The sequence below is a fragment of the Pagrus pagrus genome (assembly GCF_965226575.1).
Source record: "Pagrus pagrus genome assembly, chromosome: 14".
Lineage (NCBI taxonomy): Eukaryota > Metazoa > Chordata > Actinopteri > Spariformes > Sparidae > Pagrus > Pagrus pagrus.
In genome coordinates this window covers 2,128,153-2,146,058 of record NC_140198.1, presented here as the reverse complement: position 1 = coordinate 2,146,058, position 17,906 = coordinate 2,128,153, and the positions used below count along the sequence as shown (strand labels likewise).

The window sequence follows — 17,906 nt, the reverse complement described above, 5'->3', positions numbered from 1 at the left end:
ATGCATTACATACAATTACTTTTATCTATAATACTTGGAAAATTACTTAATTTAAGCAGACTAAGTTATTTAACTGTTATACTTATGTTATAGAATCAGATGGGAATGATTGAAATACATAAAGTCAGTGTTTAAGGGATTTTCTGTTGTCGGTTTCATGCAATAAAAGACAAACACAATAAAATATTACTTTACTGTTGATACTGTATTTTTATTTTAGTAAGAAGCTAGAAACCTTCACATTATCATCGTAAAGGCTGTTTGTTTCAGTTTGTGTTTCATGGTGGTTTAATTGATGATTTGTTCGCTTCTTCTTTTCTTTTTATTTCAGACAAACTGAGATGGAAAACTTCACGTACAACAGCCTCACTCTCCAGCTCGAGGGGTTAAGCGTCACCAGGACCAACAAGTACCCGATGTTCATCTTCCTGCTCGTGGCCTACGTGTTCATCCTGACTGCCAATGTGGGCATGGTGGTGTTGATCTGGACGGAGAGAAAACTCCACCAGCCCATGTATCTCCTCTTCTGTAACCTGTCCATCAATGACGTGATAGGAAACTCTCTGCTGGTTCCTCGGGTGCTCGCTGACATCCTGGTGCCGCCCTCTGAGCGCCTCATTCACTACTATGAGTGTCTGATGCAAGCTTTCACCACACATATGTTCAGCACCAACGCACACACTGTGCTCATGATTATGGCCTTTGACAGATATGTGGCCATCTGTGATCCTCTGCGATATTCAATCATCATGACCGACAGAATGGTGATCAAGCTGACAGTGTCTGCCTGGGGAGTGGCCTTTGTTCTGGTCGGGATTCTGCTCGGTCTGACCATACGGCTGAACCGATGCAGGACGATGATCATGAATCCTTACTGTGACAACGCCTCCCTGTTTAAACTCTCCTGTGAGAACGTGTTCATCAATAACGTGTACGGCCTCACGTTCACCGTCGTCCTGCTCTCGTCCTCCATCGGCAGCATCATCCTCACCTACTCTAAAATCACAGTGGCCTGTGTGATGAGTAAGAACAGGTCTTTGAACAGTAAAGCTTTAAAGACCTGCAGCACTCACCTGTGCCTGTATCTGATCATGTTGGTCAGTGGGATGATCCTCATCGCCCTCCATCGTTTCCCTCAGTACACAGAGTACAGGAAGATTTCAGCCATTCTCTTCAACGTTGTTCCCGGCAGCCTGAACCCCATCATCTACGGGCTGCAGTCGCAAGAAATACAGACGTGTTTGTCATATGTTTTCCATCTGAGAAAAGTTAAGCAGCCATTTTAATTCTGGAGGTTTTCTTCTTATCGAACACAAAAAGTTTCTGTTTTTTTGTTCCTCTTGTTTCTTTCCTGAGCTGTACTTTGGTTGAGACTTTGTTTTAGCTTTCGTGTTTCTGGTTTTATATTTGTGGGATTTACGCCTCTTGGCTGTTTTTGGATTCTTAGTTTTTGGGTTACTCAGCTTTTTGTGAAATAAAGCTCGCCTTTTGTTCTTAATCGTGCCTGCCTCCTCTGTGTTTTGTATTTGAGAGTGCTGGGATGTCTTTTCTTCGGTACTTAGGAGGTCATATTCTGCTTTTTGGGTTTTTGCCTTTCCTCCATTGTGTTATGAAGCATTTTTGTGCATGTAAAAGGTCTGAAAAGGGAAAAGGCCAAAGTGCAGACCAAAGGGAGTTACTCACTCCCACAGAACAACACTGTGAAAAGGGATGCTGCACCAATGCACCACATGAGAAAATAATAGTATGTAAAGACCCCCCTAAATAAAAGTATGAACCTGAAAATAAGCATAATATGACCTGTTCAATAAACTAATCAGAGTGAGATACGTAACTTTTCTCATATTTTTATTTTTCAGTTATTTTCATTTTGTTTTAGGGAATCTAACTTTGAAGAAATTTGTAAAAAGTAAAAGGTCACAGTTACACATACGCAAATGCCACTGAATGGAAATTTGCTGCTGGGGCTGAGCGTGGGCAGAGCCCAGATGCCAACAAGACTTTTGTTTCTGGTTACAAAAAGGATTTTATTATTTAACAAAAAGGTCTCTGTAGGAATCATTTCTGTAATGTTCAGACCAAAGATGAGGTGAATTATTCACACGTCCAGATTACATACAAAGTCAATGAAAAGACACAAATAGAAGTGAACAGACGCAAATCTGCGCGAGTTGAAAATGTTTAACTCAAGCAAGGATTTTGCGAAAGCCTTTCGGAGTTGACATCCAGACTGATATAATGACATTAACTCGGCTGATGCCCGCACATTCATGAACAGCAATAGAGCAGAGGATAATCGTGGCCGTTTGTGGACACCCAGAGCTGTACGCTGACACGTCCACTCGTACTGAGACAAGTCAAAAAAGGAGCTCACTGAAGGAAAGTGAGCGAGGAAGTCTGAGTAAGTGGTAAGTCATGGAAATATGTCTGTGTGACTTGTTTCCAGCTATATGTTAGTATAAAGACTTTATTGACTTGGAAAATTATCTTTTAAACTGACAAACATCAAATGTGTGATTCATGACACAATTCAAACAGGATCAATAAATGATTAGTCTCTCTTCATTCACTAGCAGAAAAAAGATTTTATCAAATAAGGTCTGATGGGTCAAACCAGGAGTGGCGTGACTTCAGCTCTCTATGCAGAGACATGTGGACCTATTTATAGTTCATTTTATCGTTTATTTGTGTTCATTAAATGAACACCAAATTAAAACATTAAGTCCATATGACTCCATGAAAGGTTACCATGACGACGTGCCCTGACCCTGACCAGACAGAACTGGTTTGAACTGGTTCAGCTAGCAGCAGTTTCTTCTTCATTTTTATTCTTTTAACAGCTCAGCTTTTTGTTGAGTCATTCATTTGGAATCGTTCTCTACTTAATCCAGGTAAGTAGCTTCTGTTCTGCTGTTTTTTTAACCCAAGTTTTTAGCCATTTTGTGGCGCTGACAGCACGGGGTGAGCTACAGACACAAAGCAGACCGAGCGTTAGCCAGCTAGTTCACGCAGTCGATGTTACGTCAGCTAATAATATCAACCAACTTCAGTTAATGAAGAAACAGCACTGACTGGTTGAGGATGTGCAGAAGGTAAATTTGTGTTTGTATGGTTTTCAGGGTTTTCCCTGGGTTTTTAGAGGTCTTAGGGGGGTGGGCAGCTTTTTTTTTTACCAAAAACTGTGCAATTTCACATAATTTTGACCACTATCATTACTATAGGTAACTGCTAATTCCTTTTGACCAGGAAAAAGAAAAAAGTTTGTATTTAAATTAATTTAAATTCAATTATTATTCCAATTCAAATAATCATTAATTCTTTGGTAGATTATTTTCACTTGGTATATTTGTATTGCCCTTTACAGTAACATAACGGGTGTAGCTGTTAGGTCACCTCCAGTTTCTACCTGCTTCTCTGTGCGACATATCGCCCTTTAAGAGGTCATAATATTGCTGCTGTGTTTTAAACATCACTGTTTCAGATTGAGAGGTCTAATGTGGAGTTGTAGAGTTGGGTGGAGGTGTGTGGGCAAATCTATGCTTTCTGTCACGCTCCCTCACTTCATTAGCTCCCTACCTCACTCGACCGCAGCTATGCTAGCTAAAGTAACAGCATACTATAGAAACTTACTAACGCAGCAACGCCTTTTTATATTTTAACATTTCAAATTGCATTTACATTTTTTATAACTAACAGTAAAGCGGAATAAAGCTATAGTAGTGCCCCACTGAAAGGACCAAGCAGTAGCTGACGTTAGCAGCCTGTTCCTCTCCTCAGCGGTGGAGCTGCTGCTGTCAGAGACACAGCTAGCAGGGGAAAGTAATAACCATAACCGATGGTTTCGGTATATTTTCGGTTATTTGCCCAGCCTTAAAGGATAACTACCGTTTTTTACAACCTGGACCTTATTTCTAGCAAAATATATTATCATTTACTCACCCAGATAACTTTGGTGTCATTTGGCGTCGTTCGGACGAAATTAGATCCAGTGTAGCGCTGCATATATCCATATAATGTGAGTGATCCGGGCACCAAAGCGCGGCCTCTATGACTATTATAGCACGAAACTAGTTCATTTCACCAATATGTTGTTACGACAGTTAGTGCTATTCCCCTCTGAGTCCACGCTTGTCTGTTGTCAACATCCGGGGTCTGTAGGTTGACCTACTACCTCTGACCTAGAAGATGCCGTCTCTGAGCTGCGCGCGCACCCGCGACAGCCTGGCTTGTTTACCTGTAGCTGCTGCTGCTAGTTTGACCCCGGATGTTGATAACGGACGAGCCCGGACTCAGAGGGGAATAGCGCTAGCATTTCATAACAAAATATTGATGAAATGAACTAGTTTCGTGGCAGATAATGTGTTATATAGAGGCTGTGTGTCGCTGCCCCGTCATTTGCATTATATGGATATATCGGCGCTACACTGGATCTAATTTCGTCCGAACGACTTCAAATGACACCAAAGTTATCTGGGTGAGTAAATGATCATATTTTTTGCTAGAAATAAGGTTCTGATGAGAGACGTTTTCCTGTACTCCGTTAATTGCTTTTCACTCCGTGTTGTTGTGGCTCGCACTGGCACGCGCACTCGCCTCCCACCGTCCCGCCCACTCACACACCGCCACACACACACACACACAGACCCAGACACACACGCCGGGTGAACGAAAACTTTTCTGAAAACAAAAAGGTGTAAACAGGTTTTTTTTTTAAACAGAGAAGGTGAAATGTCCGTTTTTGGAAATACCCGGCAACGTGTAAAGATCAATGGGACGCAATGCGGCTCTTATTTATTTTTGCTCACCTGCTCAATTTTTTCTCTTAGGCGGGAGGCAAAAATGCTTGGGCGCCGCGCCTAAAGCCTAGTTTATGCTTCTGCGTCGCGGCGACGGCGGAGCTACGTCGTCGACCCTACGCCGTCATTGAGCATTCGAAGTTCTGCGTCGAGGGAACGCGTTCAATTCACCGCCAAGCCGGGGGGGGGGGGGATTGGTTTCGGGGGGTTCTTGCTCTCTTGAACTGCAGTTGCGGTCAGAGCGGATATGCTGTGTAGCATTCTGGTCACAGTGTGGGGCTACAAGCTACATGCTACACAACACCAATACTCCTCCTGCCCTGCTGGGATCTCACAAAGCATGGAGTTCACAAGCAATAGGAGACAAGCATGCAAGCAGCAGAAGTAACTGGCGGTGTTGTTATACTGTTGACCGGAAAAGCAACTGCCGGAATGACGGTCTGAGCGGACCAATCCCAATCCTTGCCGTTCGCGTCTCGACGCGTCGACGTGACGCGTAGTCAGGATTTTTTGGAGGCGCACGTCAGGCTACGGCGCAGGGTCTGCGTAGGGGTCTGCGTCGACGACGTAGCTACGCCGTCGCCGCGACGCAGAAGCATAAATCAAGCTAGCCGTATAATGGCAGGGAAAACCCTGGTTTTAATGCTGTACTCACGTCTAGCAGTTTATAATTAGCAAGCTATGGCGCTAATTAGCATGTTAGCGCGCTCATCGTAATTAGCGCATTAGCATGCTAATGACATGAGTATAGCTCCAAGTGTGGTAGCAGACTGTATTGGCAGTGTAATTGGTGTTGTTAGCCAACACCTGAAGCTAAAGCTACCTCAGAATGATGAAGTCTGAGGTTTTGGTCGATTAAAGTTATTAAGGAGACAACATCTGTGTTAGCTAGTGGTACTAGCAAGGTGAGGCAGCCATTTTAGGCTAATAGCTTCCATGCCAAGACTCAGGCCTGCGTTGTTTCAGTTATGGATAAGTACATGACATCCAAAACTGAGAGAGTATTTTTTAATTGCATGATCTCACATTTCAGTGCCACTTTTTTATGAACAGTTATTTACATTTAATTGAGCATTGACTCATTTCACATCTGTCACAGTCATCGTTTTCTTTGTAAACATGATGAAAATCTTTTGTCTGACTGCTTTGATTTGCAGTCCGTAGATAACTGCGTTCAGAGCCGGAGGGACCACGTGGAACAAGATGGACGCCAGCTTCCTGTGATCCGAAATGTTCTGGAAACGATGGAGGATGATGATGATGAAGCCCGACACAAACAGGATCATGTACACAACCAGGTGGGTGGCACAGGTCTGCAGCGCTTTGCTGTTCAGAGCCTTGTTTTTATTGAGCACACACACTGCAGCGATCTTCAGGTAGGTGAGAGTGACGCTGGTGATGGAGGAGCCCAGCAGAACCACCGTGTAGCCGAGGCCGTAGATGTTATTGATGAGGACGCTCTCACAGGACAGTTTGAACAAGGAGGCGTTGTCGCAGAACGGGTTGAATATAATCCACCTGCAGCGTGACAGACGGACGCTGAGGCCCACGAGGATCAGCACCATCAGTAATGCAACCATCCAGGCCGACAGTGACAGCGTCAACACCATCTTCTTGGTCATGATGGTGGCGTATCGCAGGGGATTGCAGATGGCCACATATCGATCAAAAGTCATGATCATGAGCACCGTGTGACAGGCGCTTGCATAAAAGTGAGCACAAAAAGCCTGAATGACACAATCGATGTAATGAATGTAGCGGTCTGTGCTTGGGATAAAAATGTCACTCAGCAGGCGAGGGATGATGGTCGTGGCACCAAAAATATCATTAATACTCATGTTGCAGAAGAGCAGATACATGGGCTGGTGGAGGCTCCTCTCCATGGTGATCAGGACGACCAGGCCGATGTTGGACACCATGATGAAGATGTAAATGAGGAGGAGGAGGATGAAGGCAGGAATGGAGGACTGGGGGGTGACCTTTAACCCCTCCAGGAGCAGAATATCTGGACTTAAAGTCTGGTTCTCCATAGTGCAGAGGGTTAATTTCAGCCTAGCAAGGATGAGAGAGAGAAACATTAAATAAAAATCAATTACTGATTAATTCAGTATTATTATATTGAAATAATTTAATGTTTTGAAAGAAGTTAATAACTGGATTGATATGGCCTCTAAAGGTATCCTAGTCGTCAGGATAAAATGTTATCAGTAAATGTTTCTGCCAATCGCTGACACATCCAAATGTGTATGTGTCACAGGCTAGGTACCATATTAACATTTCTACAAAATGTGTCAGATCACGTTCACTTTACGTGTTTATTACCTGACATCAGGAGTCGAAGACGATAGTTGTGGATTTACAGGTGAGCAGGCTGCCAAGCCAGTGAACACAGTTTGAGTCTGTGGTGCAACAATTTGTAAGCGTGAAACTGCTGGAAATTTTACCTTAGGGAAATTTTCCCGCCAGGTAATTCAAGCAGATGTTTTTGTGCCTAAACCTAACCAGAGCATGATCACAGCATTGTGACAAGAGAGAAACTGAAAAAAGTTGCAACACAAAGAAATGCAAACGTTTAACTTAACAGTGGTTTTGCAAAGTAGAAACACATCACACCCGTTTTAGACTCTTTACTTTGGTTCCCTGTTTGTTTCAGAATTGATTTTAAGATCTTATTCATAACTAAAGCTGTTAATGGCCCAGCTCCAGATTATATTTCTGACCTGTTAATCCCTTATGAACCTGTGTGCACTCCTCGGGCTTCTGTCTCTTCTGGAGTCCAGGCTAGTCTGAGACTTGGAAATGACCAGCCTGAGGAAATAAGGCTGTTACTAGTAACTGAAGTTATACATTGAATTTAGTGGAGTAAAAAGTGAAGTATTTCATCATTGCTAAGCAGCAGCATCCAAAAAGTAAAGTAGTCAAATATTTCCACTGTGCACAATTTAAGCATATTACAAATAATTTCTGTTGTCATGAAAACGTAGTACAAATGCACAACAATATGCCTGTTTGCCTTTGAAATCTAAGAGTTTGTTCAATGATGTTACAATAGAATTATTCAAACACGTATAGACTACTATAATCTTACTACCTTTCAAAGTAAAAGCATATAGTAGAGGCTCAGGACTATATTTAAAAATATACGATATTAAAAAAGATATAAAATGTTCAATGACAATTTTTTTCTGGCATTTGTGTGAATATGATGCACTAAAAAAAAGTCTTTATGAATTAAAATGACAACAGTAGATAGAATGATGATGTAATAAATACATAAATAAGACCAGCGTTCATGAAGGGATGCTGTGATTTTGGCATAAAACTCTGTGGACACAATCTTTAACTTATCCATAACACTGCTGTGTAGGTTGATCAGGCAGCTCACACATCATCAGTAAACAGTTCACTGCTTCATTTAAATGTTAAATTTTTCATTTCAGATGTTAAACCAGATGTTAAGCCGTATTTACAAAAGTTTTCACACAAGGCAGCACATCAAATCAACAAATTATAACATTTCAAACAGACTCTAATCTAACGGAGAGGTTTTACTTAACAAAAGAGTGAAATAGTTCAAACCATTTCCTGTAATATAACGCTTAAAGACAAGATTTAAATCAGGAAAAGCTCTCAGATAAAAGTGAGTTTTAGGAAAACACTGAAAGGATCATATTGACTCAGCCAGGCTGGTTTTCTCAGCAGGTTTTTCAGAGCCTCGCAGCCCTGACTGCAAACACTTTGTTTCTGTTTCTGAAAGACCTCTTCCTGAACATCTCAAGCTACATACCACAAGAAACCAGGCCAGAAGAGCCTTTATGATAATCAGTAAGATATTAGAATCCTGTACAGCTGCTACAACAGCTGTGACGTGAGTATAAAGTATAAAGACTGTTGCAATAATCGAAGCTACAGAAGATTAAATTATGTAAGACGATCCAGAGAGTATTTTTGCAATATTTAAACAAATTAGAAAACATTTGGTGTTGATTGGTATTCAGTAAACAAACAGCAACATCCTCTCTAGACTGTGTTAACCTGAGCGTCTCATGCTCATACCTCTGTTACCGTGAACCCAGTCCAATTGGATCCGACGTGGGATGACGCTTCTTATAAGCTGAACGATCGGTCCCTTCAGGGTTTGTTGCATCACGTTTGTCACCAGGTAACCGCTGTCAGTCTTGGCCTTGAGCATGGACAACACTACGCATCCTAGTGGTGAGCTGTTAGACTAAATGTTTGAAGTAGATATCAACATTGATGATTCACTGCATCCAAATGACAACAAGAAACATTTACTAGTCCCCACCAGTATTATCAAGCTGTGCATATATTTTCTGTTTAATGTGCAAGCCAGGTTTTACCCCTGCCCCTCGTTGTTGAGTGCCTCCTTGGTTGAAATCTCCTCCTGAAATGAAATGAAATGAAATGAAATGGGACAACCCTTTGAGACCCTCACAAGTCGTCAGTACTCGTCGATGGCGTCTATATAGACAGACGTGACGGGTCATTTCCGATATGTCATCTTCAGCTGTGGAGATTTCTCTCGCGTTACCATGGCAGCGCTGGTTTTATCACAATGCCATTTATCATCTATCTGTGGAGAGTTTGTTCACAGCTTCACGCTATCAATCAAATAAAGATGAACACTGCTTCATCATAGAGGAATGGTACCAACTGCAGCAACTTCACTGCTGCACTTCAACACTGAAATGCGTCAAAATGCTGGACTGTCATGCACAAGTCACCCCTTAGCCAGCTAGCTATTTATCTACAGCAACATCAGCAAGTTAGTAGTTTAATACTTGTTTAAAAAAAAAAAAGCCCGTAATTCATTGAAACAACAAAGTTCTAATAACCCTCAGTTTGAAGTGTGCCTCTGAAAAACCTCCACACCCTCCACCTCGGTGTGAACGTGCAAAACAGAGAAAGACTTTTTTATTAAATAATAAGATGCGTTTTGTGACCAGAAAACCAAGTCTCGCTTAAGAAGTCTCGTTCTGAAATCTCATGAGAGGTGAGTTGCTGCAGGAAGACAACGGTGGAAAGAAGAGTCCAAGTTGGAGAGTGGAGTTTGGAGTTTTCTTATGATTAAAGATATTTCTCCACAGAAATCATTTCTGTAATGTTGTCAGGCTCTTAGAATAACAATCTCAGCCTGTCAGCGACAAAAACCAGCACTTTTATTGGACGTGACTTTGACGGTCAGATTTGCCCCAAAGGATTACATTGCTGCCAGCTGAGGCGATCTACTGGACTGGCTCCAAAACTTTTGGTAAGTTTGAATAATTTACACACTAAAAGATGTACATATAGGGCCTGTGTTAAAGGGAATAACATTTAAAGATACTTTTTAAATTTTATAAAGAAATACATCAAGAGTATTACATGGATATGGATTTGAATCAGTATTCAGAGCTTTAATGTGAAATATTGTTGAATAAAGAATGATGCAGTACATTGAAGCTTAGATTATTACCAGGATGATGATTAACAGGTAGCTTACCACAATGTTATGGTTAGTCTTATTTGAATTTCAACAGGATCGATACAGAAATTCCTCCCAGAGTCCTCCCACTCACATATAATCATATTATATAAATAGCCTATGCAAAAGTATTTCTTTTTTGTGTGTATCACACTGTTTATCATTTTACTTCCATTACTTTATTGTTATGGAATAAAGTCATAATCCTTTGCCTGACCTCTTTAATCTGTAGCCCATAGATGACAGCGTTCAGGGCAGGCAGGGCCACATGTCCCAGGACTGACGCCACCTTCCTGTGGTCAGACAGTTGAGGAAAGCGGTGCAGGATGACAATGATAAAGCCCGACACCAGGAGGATGATGTACACAGCCAGGTGGGTGGCACAGGTCTGCAGCGCTTTGCTGTTCACCGCCTTGTTTTTACTGATCACACACACTGCAGCGATCTTCAGGTAGGTGAGAGTTATGCTGCAGATGGAGGAGCCCAGCAGAACCACCGTGTAGCTGAGGCCGTAGATGTTATTGATGAGGACGCTCTCACAGGACAGTTTGAACAAGGAGGCGTTGTCACAGAACGGGTTGAATATAATCCACCTGCAGCGTGAAAGACGGACGCTGAGGCCCACGAGGATCAACACCAGCACGAAGGCTGTTCCCCAGGCCACCACCGACAACTTCACCACTGCACTGTTGGTCATGATGGTGGCGTAACGCAGAGGGTTGCAGATGGCCACGTAGCGATCAAAAGCCATGATCATGAGTACAGTGTGAGAGGCACTTGCATGGAGATGAACACAGAAGGCCTGAATGGCACAGTCAATATAATGAATGTACCGCTTTGAGTTCGCTATTAAAAGATCTCTGAGTACATGAGGTATAATTATTGTGGCCCCAAAAACATCATTAATACTCATGTTGCAGAGAAGCAGATACATAGGCTGGCGAAGGCTCGTACTCCTGAAGATCAGGGCAACCAGGCCGATGTTTGACACCACGATGAAGATGTAAACAAGGAGAAGTAAGATAAAGGCAGGAATAAAGGACTGAGAGGTGACCATTAACCCCTCCAGGACTAGGATATCCTCCATGAAAGTCTGGTTTTCCATAATTCAAATGTCACATAACAATGAAGCCTTTTGTCTGGATAACAACAGTAACACAGTTACAGACACAACAGAGCAACAAGATTTCACTATGACTCCTTAAATACTTTAACAAAGTTATCATCTAAACTGCCCTACAAAGCCAAGTTAGGAGTTAGGACTGAAATCAACATTTAAATGTCTTCTGCTTCTTCCTAAGTTAAGTTTTGCTTTATCTTAGAGAAAAAGAAATGTAAAAAATGCAGCAACTATAAAATCCAACCTTAAACCAGAGCAGACTGCATTTATTTTAGTTACTGTGCTATGCTGTGGGGTTTTTTTAGCCTCGGTTAATGCAGTCTGTGTCAGCTGTCTATCAAGACCAATTATGAAAATAGGTTTACATACATTTCATAAAGACACTAAATCTATCAAGCAATCTTAATAGGTTAAACCTCAAAATATTACTTGAGGATTGCTTGAGTTTATCTTAAAAACTATTCTATTTCAACTTTTTAAACATGCAAACATTAAAACAATTAAACACAGATATGATGTTTGAGTGATGAAATTAGATTTAGATCTTCTGAGGAAGAAAACAAGAAGACATTATAGATTCTGCACTTTGTCTGCACTAAATCTATGTTACTTTCAGGTAATACAAAGGCTCTGTGTAGTATATGTAGTATATGCATTTTTAGGGTCATAAGTCAAATAATTGGTCATAATTTTAAAGATTCCCGATTCAGATAAAGAAATCTCTGAAAAAAACATTAAAGAGGAAAAATATGGAAGAAACCAACAGATACATGTTCAGTTTTTTTTAAATCTCATCCTTCAATGCTGTGAGCCACACAAACAAAATGTCATTCATCCACTCCAATATCTAAGTGTGAAAGATATAAAACTAAAAAACTATCTGTAACTGAACCCTTTTAAAAAGCTTGAAGATAAGTTAATGTAAAGCTTTGTGTGCAGTAGAAGATGGTATCATGGTATCCTTGACTTAATGTAAATTCTTCTGCTACTTTTGTAAAATATAAAGATAGCTTACATGAAGATTAACACAACTTGTGATAGCTGAAATACTCAGTGAGGCAGCTGCTGACAGCAACATCCTCTCTGACACAAACTGCCCTCCATCCCAGACCAGAAGTGACACAGCAGACCATTTTATGTGGTGCGTCAGTGGCAGTACCACATGTTGACAGGTCAACTGTTGCTTGGCAGCCACTCGGTACCCATCAGCATCATCATCATTTGTATCTCTTGTGGGTTAATAGAATATATCGGCATAATGAGTGAGCAAGAAAAGTTTGGCTGTGTGTAAAAAGTAAATAAAAACTAAATTCTGTACAACATACATTTAATTGAAAAAGGTGCAAAGCGAACATTTTTAATGCTGCAACTGATAAACTTTTAAATATACACTCATTCTGAATTTGATGCCAGAAACACATTTCAAACGAGTTGGGACAAATGCAACGATGGACTGGGAAAGTTGCCCATGACGTTTTTTTTATTGTTGTTTTTACCAATGAACTTGTGAGCCTTTGTGTTCGCATCTTGGGTTCCTGAATTTTTACCCAGACATTCACTTTCACTACCTGCCTGCCTGTTATCTGTCAACCTACCTGGTATTCTGCCTCCCTGTACCTTTAAGCTTGTCATCAATAACTCTCTGACCACTTTATGGAGTTATTTCTTATTAAAATAATAACAACTTAAGCAGTAAATCAGAAACAGAAAAGGTTATTTTCTGATTGTTTCATGGCGGGGAGGCGTTCTTAAACACAAACTCACCCACACCTTCACACGGCCTCCAGAGTTTGTGAGAAAGCTGCTGAAATACACACTTAATGCCTGCTGTTCTCTCGCTGCTCTGCCCTACCTGTGCATATGTGTAGCTCATCCCCCCTCTCAGTCAAACAGACACACAAGCTGTTTATGACAGACAGAGAGCAGAGGAGAGAGACAGATAAAGTGATGTAACCTGTTTGCCACGTTTTTAGTCATTGATCTTGCGCTGTTATTGGTTGGTCAACACACCCACTGCCAAAAGGTTGACGCCCAGAAGTTTCAGCAAATACTAAGAAAATCAGAAAATACAGGCAGATGGACCCCAGACTCTTCAAAAAGGGTCAATTTTCAATCACGATTGACAATGATTATTTTTACGAAAGCCCTGCATATTATGCCCCTAATGATACTAGCCTATTTAGGTTTTAATACTTCTTGTCAAAGGAAACTGTTGTGTATACAAGAACCCTTTTCAAACAATTAGTTAAACTGAAACCAAATCAAGAAAATAAAATGTAAATATATTGTAAGAAACTCATGAAGACTGTCATACTGAATGGGATCAATGAACTGGGATCAATTTAAATCTCCTCTGTGAAATACTACTGACCAGTAAGAGAACATGATCCCCACAGAAATGATTGAATTTATTCTCCTCAGTGAGGCAAATATGAAATATTATTATCATTCAAAATGTCTCCCTTGCAGAATATCAGATCACAGTGTGTATCAGTTAATTTGAGCCACTTTACTGTTGTTAAACAAAGTGATAATCCTCTGCTTTATCTCTTTTATTTGCAGACCGTAGATAACTGCATTGAAGGCAGGCACAGTCACATGAACTAAGACAGACGTAACCTTCCTGTGGTCTGACAGGTGGGGGAAACGGTGTAGGATGACAATGATGAAGCCTGACACCAGCAGGAAGATGTACACGGCCAGGTGGGTGGAGCAGGTCTGCAGTGCTTTGCTGTTCAGCGCCTTGTTCTTACTGCGCAGACAGACTGCAGCAATTTTCAAGTATGTCAGACTTATGCTACCAATGGAGGAGCCCAGCAGGACCACAGTGTAGCCGAGGCCGTAGATGTTATTGATGAGGATACTCTCACAGGACAGCTTGAACAAGGTGGGGTTATCACAGAATGGGTTGAATATAACTCGCCTGCAGCGCGACAAGCGAATGGTGAGACCTAAGAGGATTGCCACAAAGACAAAAGCTGCTGTCCAGGCTCCCACCGTGAGCTTCACCACCATAGTCTTGGTCATGATTGTGGCATATTGAAGAGGCTTGCAGATGGCCATACAGCGGTCAAAGGCCATGATCATGAGTATGGTGTGAGTGGTGGACGCGTAGAGGTGAACACAGAAGGCCTGAATGACACAGTTATTATAATGAATGTACCGCTCTGACGGTGGTGTGAAAATGTTTCTAAGTATGTACGGTGCGATGATCGAAGACCCAAAAATGTCATTAATACTCATGTTGCAGAAGAGCAGATACATGGGCTGGTGGAGGCGCCTGGTGGTAAAGATCAGGGTGACCAGACTAATGTTTGACACCACAGCAAACGTGTAGATGAGGAAGAGGAAGATGAAGGCAGGAAGGGAGGATTGGGGGGAGACTTTTAACCCCTCCAGGAGTATGAAATCCTCACTTAAAGTCTGGTTCTCCATATCTGTAAAAAAGCATGAAGATTAGAGATTAGGACAATGTGTCACTGTCTGTCACTGCCTCCAAACACATTGAAGAGACATTTGAGATCCGATCACTCAGACCACATTCAGCGGTGGTCTGGGCCTCATGTGACAGGCAGAATGGATCACACACTGTCTGGTTTCCATGTGGCTCACTGTATGTAAATTACATGTTTGGGCTCTCTTAACCTGCAAATGTTAGCTGTGTTGTTAAATGTTTGTCAGCACACTGGCTGTTTCAGCTGATCCAACCGTTGAACTAGTATCCCCTCCTCATACAAACCATCTAATTTTCAGAGTTGTTGCGTACAACAAATTCTTAATCTCACCTGCTTGTTAATTCTCTGTCAAAAGTGTCAGTTTGTGGCAGCATGGCTGTACCGACCTGTTACCTGCCAACATTTAGCAGCTGTTTGAACACACTGTTTACACTGATTTCACCATTTACACTCAATTTATGAATGAAGACAATATTTTATTGCCAGTAATCATGTCAAATTAATACCGTTAACAGTGACCACCATGAACTACTTCTTTGCTGCCAGCAGATAAAGTCCCCAGACTCCCTTAACAAATGTTTAACTTTTTGATATGTTGAGCTAAAAGAAACTTAATAAATTTTGTGAAATATTGTCTACAACAATTTGTAACTATTTGGGCCTTCTAAAGATTAGATGAGACAAGAAAAGATTAGATGTACGTTTGTTGAACACCCATAGGGAAAATTCAATGTGACACAGCAGTACAAGGGAACAGATAGTGGCAGCGCAAGGGTAGGAATCATACTCAGATAAAACAAATAAAAAATAGACTTGCAATACATGAGATGGATTACTATAGAAATGCTATTTACGATAGATAGAGCTGTGCACATATACCTGTGCAATATGCAAATCTTCCCTGAGATATACAGTGTGTATACTCATACAGACTGTTTGTAGATACATGTGCAATATCTGTGTTACATATCTTATTATTTGTACATAAACAAGATATTTCTTTGTGTAAGAAAACATTGTGTCTGTTTGTCCCAGTGATGTACATGTTTCTTTACGTATAGAGCGGGGAAGTGAGATCAGATCTGAAGTGGTCACTCGAGACACATGTTAATACAGGTCTGAACTCCCTCTGAGAGCTAAATCATGAGGCGCTTGAAAACGTAGTCAGTAAAATCTTAAAAACAATTTAAAACTTACATACACTGAGTAACAAGGCTTAATGTCTCGTTCCACGTTACATAGAACGATCACAGTTATTTCCATTAAGTGAGGAATACAAATTGTAAATTTGAGGTTTGTCTGATTAGTGCATCCTTAGTTACAGACTAGGAAACGTTTAAGAAAGAGCCAGAAAAAGATGACAGTCAACTGAATTTTGTCACATTTGTCAGAGATCAAAAATCATCAACCCAACTGAGAGGAAAAATTTAAAATTGTTTGAGTAGTGAATCTAAAAGTAAAAAAGACAGTCTAACATCTGTCAACATTAATTATTCTGCTGTGGAAAAAATATGACAACATTGACACAAATGCTGTTTCAGCTGCGGCGTGTTTGTTAGTATTACCTCGTGCACCCGTGCATCACCCTCCACCTCACAAGAACTGAAACAGCACACACTTTTATTTAAAGGTTTGTTGGCCTTCAGCTGCAGCATCACATGTTGACAGGTCAACTGTCACTTGGCAACCACTGACTGAGCATCATCAGAGTGTCTCTGTAATAGTGATGTAAATATAGCTGCATAAAGAGAAGCTAAAAAATAAAGAAAAAGAACTGACAGGATGGGCAGTGATTGAGGTGTGGTCCTGCTCCTGAACTTTTGCTAAAAAATTTATTTCCATTTACGTTACCATATCTTACAACACAGTATATTATAACGTATTGTGTTACAATACATTAGGTATGAAGTGAAACATTAAATTACAGTATATATATGTGTGTTTACATTTTATGATACAATTACATGTCATATGTCACAATACCATATGTAATGATATACATTAGAGTTTAAAGGTGGTTTATTTTTCATTATACAACAAGGGGGTGGAACTCCTTCATGCTACACAAACATATGTACAGTTTTGCCCAAGGACACTTTGACATGCAGACCAGGGGAATCGAACCAGCAACCTTCCCATAACAAGACACTGGCTCTACCCCTGAGCCACAGCCGCCCCGTGTATGCACACAGAGAATGATTCTTCGCAATTCATCTTCACATTAAAAGTTCGACGTCAGGTATACACTATCCATTGGCTTCCACTTATAAGCACCAAACATCAATGATTTTTTTCATAAACTTAACCAAGTCGTTTTGTGGCTTAACAGAAGCAGAGCATGACAAGAGAGAAATATTAAATTGAACCTAAACTAACGTGAAGTTGCATCACAAAGAAACGTAAAGCTTTAAAGGGGAACTACTGTTTTTTACAACCTGGACCTTATTTCTAGCATAAAATACGATCATTTACTTACCCAGATAACTTTGGTGTCATTTGGAGTCGTTCGGACGAAATTAGATCCAGTGTAGCGCCGCGTACATCCATATAATGCAAGTAATCGGGGCACCGAAACACAGCCTCTATGTAACGCATTATCTGCCGCGAAACTAGTTCATTTCACCAATATTTTGTTATGATATGCTGGTGCTATTCCCCTGGGTCCAGGGTTGCCTGTTATCAACATCCGGGGTCTGTAGGTTGACCTACTAACCTCTGACCTGGATGATGTCATCTCTGAAAGCCGTGCGCACCCCCGACAGCTGGCTTGTTTACCTGTAGTTTGCTACTGCTAGTTTTTTGCAACATGGCTGAATATTTTTCCGATTCTGAGGTGGTGGACGATGACTTCGTTTATGATGGACGTCCTTACCGTTTTGAGCCAGAGTACACGGATGAGGAGCTCGTTGAAAGGAGGATGCGGAGGCAGAGAGAGGAACAGCTGGCCAAAGAACAACAAATGGCTGCGGCTAGGCTAAACGGCTAGGTCAACCTACAGACCCCGGATGTTGATAACAGGCAACTCAGAGGGGAATAGCACTAGCATATCA

General features: G+C 41.2%; 6 protein-coding genes across 10 annotated transcripts in view; 2 read left to right on the top strand and 4 right to left on the bottom strand.

Moving 5' to 3' along the window:
- Window positions 1-4,128, bottom strand: part of siah2l (seven in absentia homolog 2-like) — a 120,431-nt gene extending 116,303 nt beyond the window's left edge. The window contains exons 1-2 of the mRNA XM_084373601.1: window positions 3,940-4,128; window positions 1,074-1,214 (exon numbers count right to left, since the gene is read on the bottom strand). The gene's annotated coding sequence lies outside the window, so the exon portion shown is untranslated. The remainder of the gene's footprint in view (window positions 1-1,073; window positions 1,215-3,939) is intronic.
- On the top strand, window positions 342-1,286 carry LOC311269014 (olfactory receptor 8G17-like; the record flags this gene model as incomplete). Its single annotated transcript, XM_084372996.1, has 1 exon — window positions 342-1,286. The coding sequence occupies one exon, from the start codon at window positions 342-344 to the stop codon at window positions 1,284-1,286; it is 945 nt and encodes a 314-aa protein (XP_084229122.1).
- A 1,659-nt stretch (window positions 4,129-5,787) lies between the features above and the next one.
- LOC311269457 (olfactory receptor 52N2-like) lies at window positions 5,788-8,020 on the bottom strand. 2 transcript variants are annotated; one of them, XM_084373607.1, is made up of 3 exons: window positions 7,517-8,018; window positions 7,119-7,195; window positions 5,788-6,848 (listed from the first exon to the last, which is right to left on the bottom strand). In XM_084373607.1, exon 3 carries the CDS (start codon window positions 6,824-6,826, stop codon window positions 5,876-5,878), a length of 951 nt encoding a protein of 316 aa, XP_084229733.1. In that variant the 5' UTR covers window positions 6,827-6,848; window positions 7,119-7,195; window positions 7,517-8,018; the 3' UTR covers window positions 5,788-5,875. The 2 variants fall into 2 exon arrangements, with proteins under 2 accessions (XP_084229733.1, XP_084229734.1); XM_084373608.1 differs by lacking the exon at window positions 7,119-7,195 and having other exon boundaries at window positions 7,517-8,020.
- Window positions 6,010-17,906, top strand: part of slco2b1 (solute carrier organic anion transporter family, member 2B1) — a 60,354-nt gene continuing 48,457 nt past the window's right edge. For 2 of the 4 annotated variants that reach the window (XM_084373585.1, XM_084373584.1), the window contains exons 1-2: window positions 10,562-10,654; window positions 13,964-14,104. The gene's annotated coding sequence lies outside the window, so the exon portion shown is untranslated. Of the gene's footprint in view, window positions 6,095-10,561; window positions 10,655-13,963; window positions 14,105-17,906 lie in introns of those variants that run through there. The other 2 variants (XM_084373586.1, XM_084373587.1) reach the window with 2 other exon arrangements.
- On the bottom strand, window positions 10,442-11,386 carry LOC311269013 (olfactory receptor 52N5-like; the record flags this gene model as incomplete). The annotated part of the gene is made up of 1 exon (XM_084372995.1): window positions 10,442-11,386. The coding sequence occupies one exon, from the start codon at window positions 11,384-11,386 to the stop codon at window positions 10,442-10,444; it is 945 nt and encodes a 314-aa protein (XP_084229121.1).
- Window positions 13,892-16,470, bottom strand: LOC311269012 (olfactory receptor 5B12-like; the record flags this gene model as incomplete). Its single annotated transcript, XM_084372994.1, has 2 exons — window positions 16,422-16,470; window positions 13,892-14,838 (listed from the first exon to the last, which is right to left on the bottom strand). The coding sequence occupies exon 2, from the start codon at window positions 14,834-14,836 to the stop codon at window positions 13,892-13,894; it is 945 nt and encodes a 314-aa protein (XP_084229120.1). The 5' UTR covers window positions 14,837-14,838; window positions 16,422-16,470.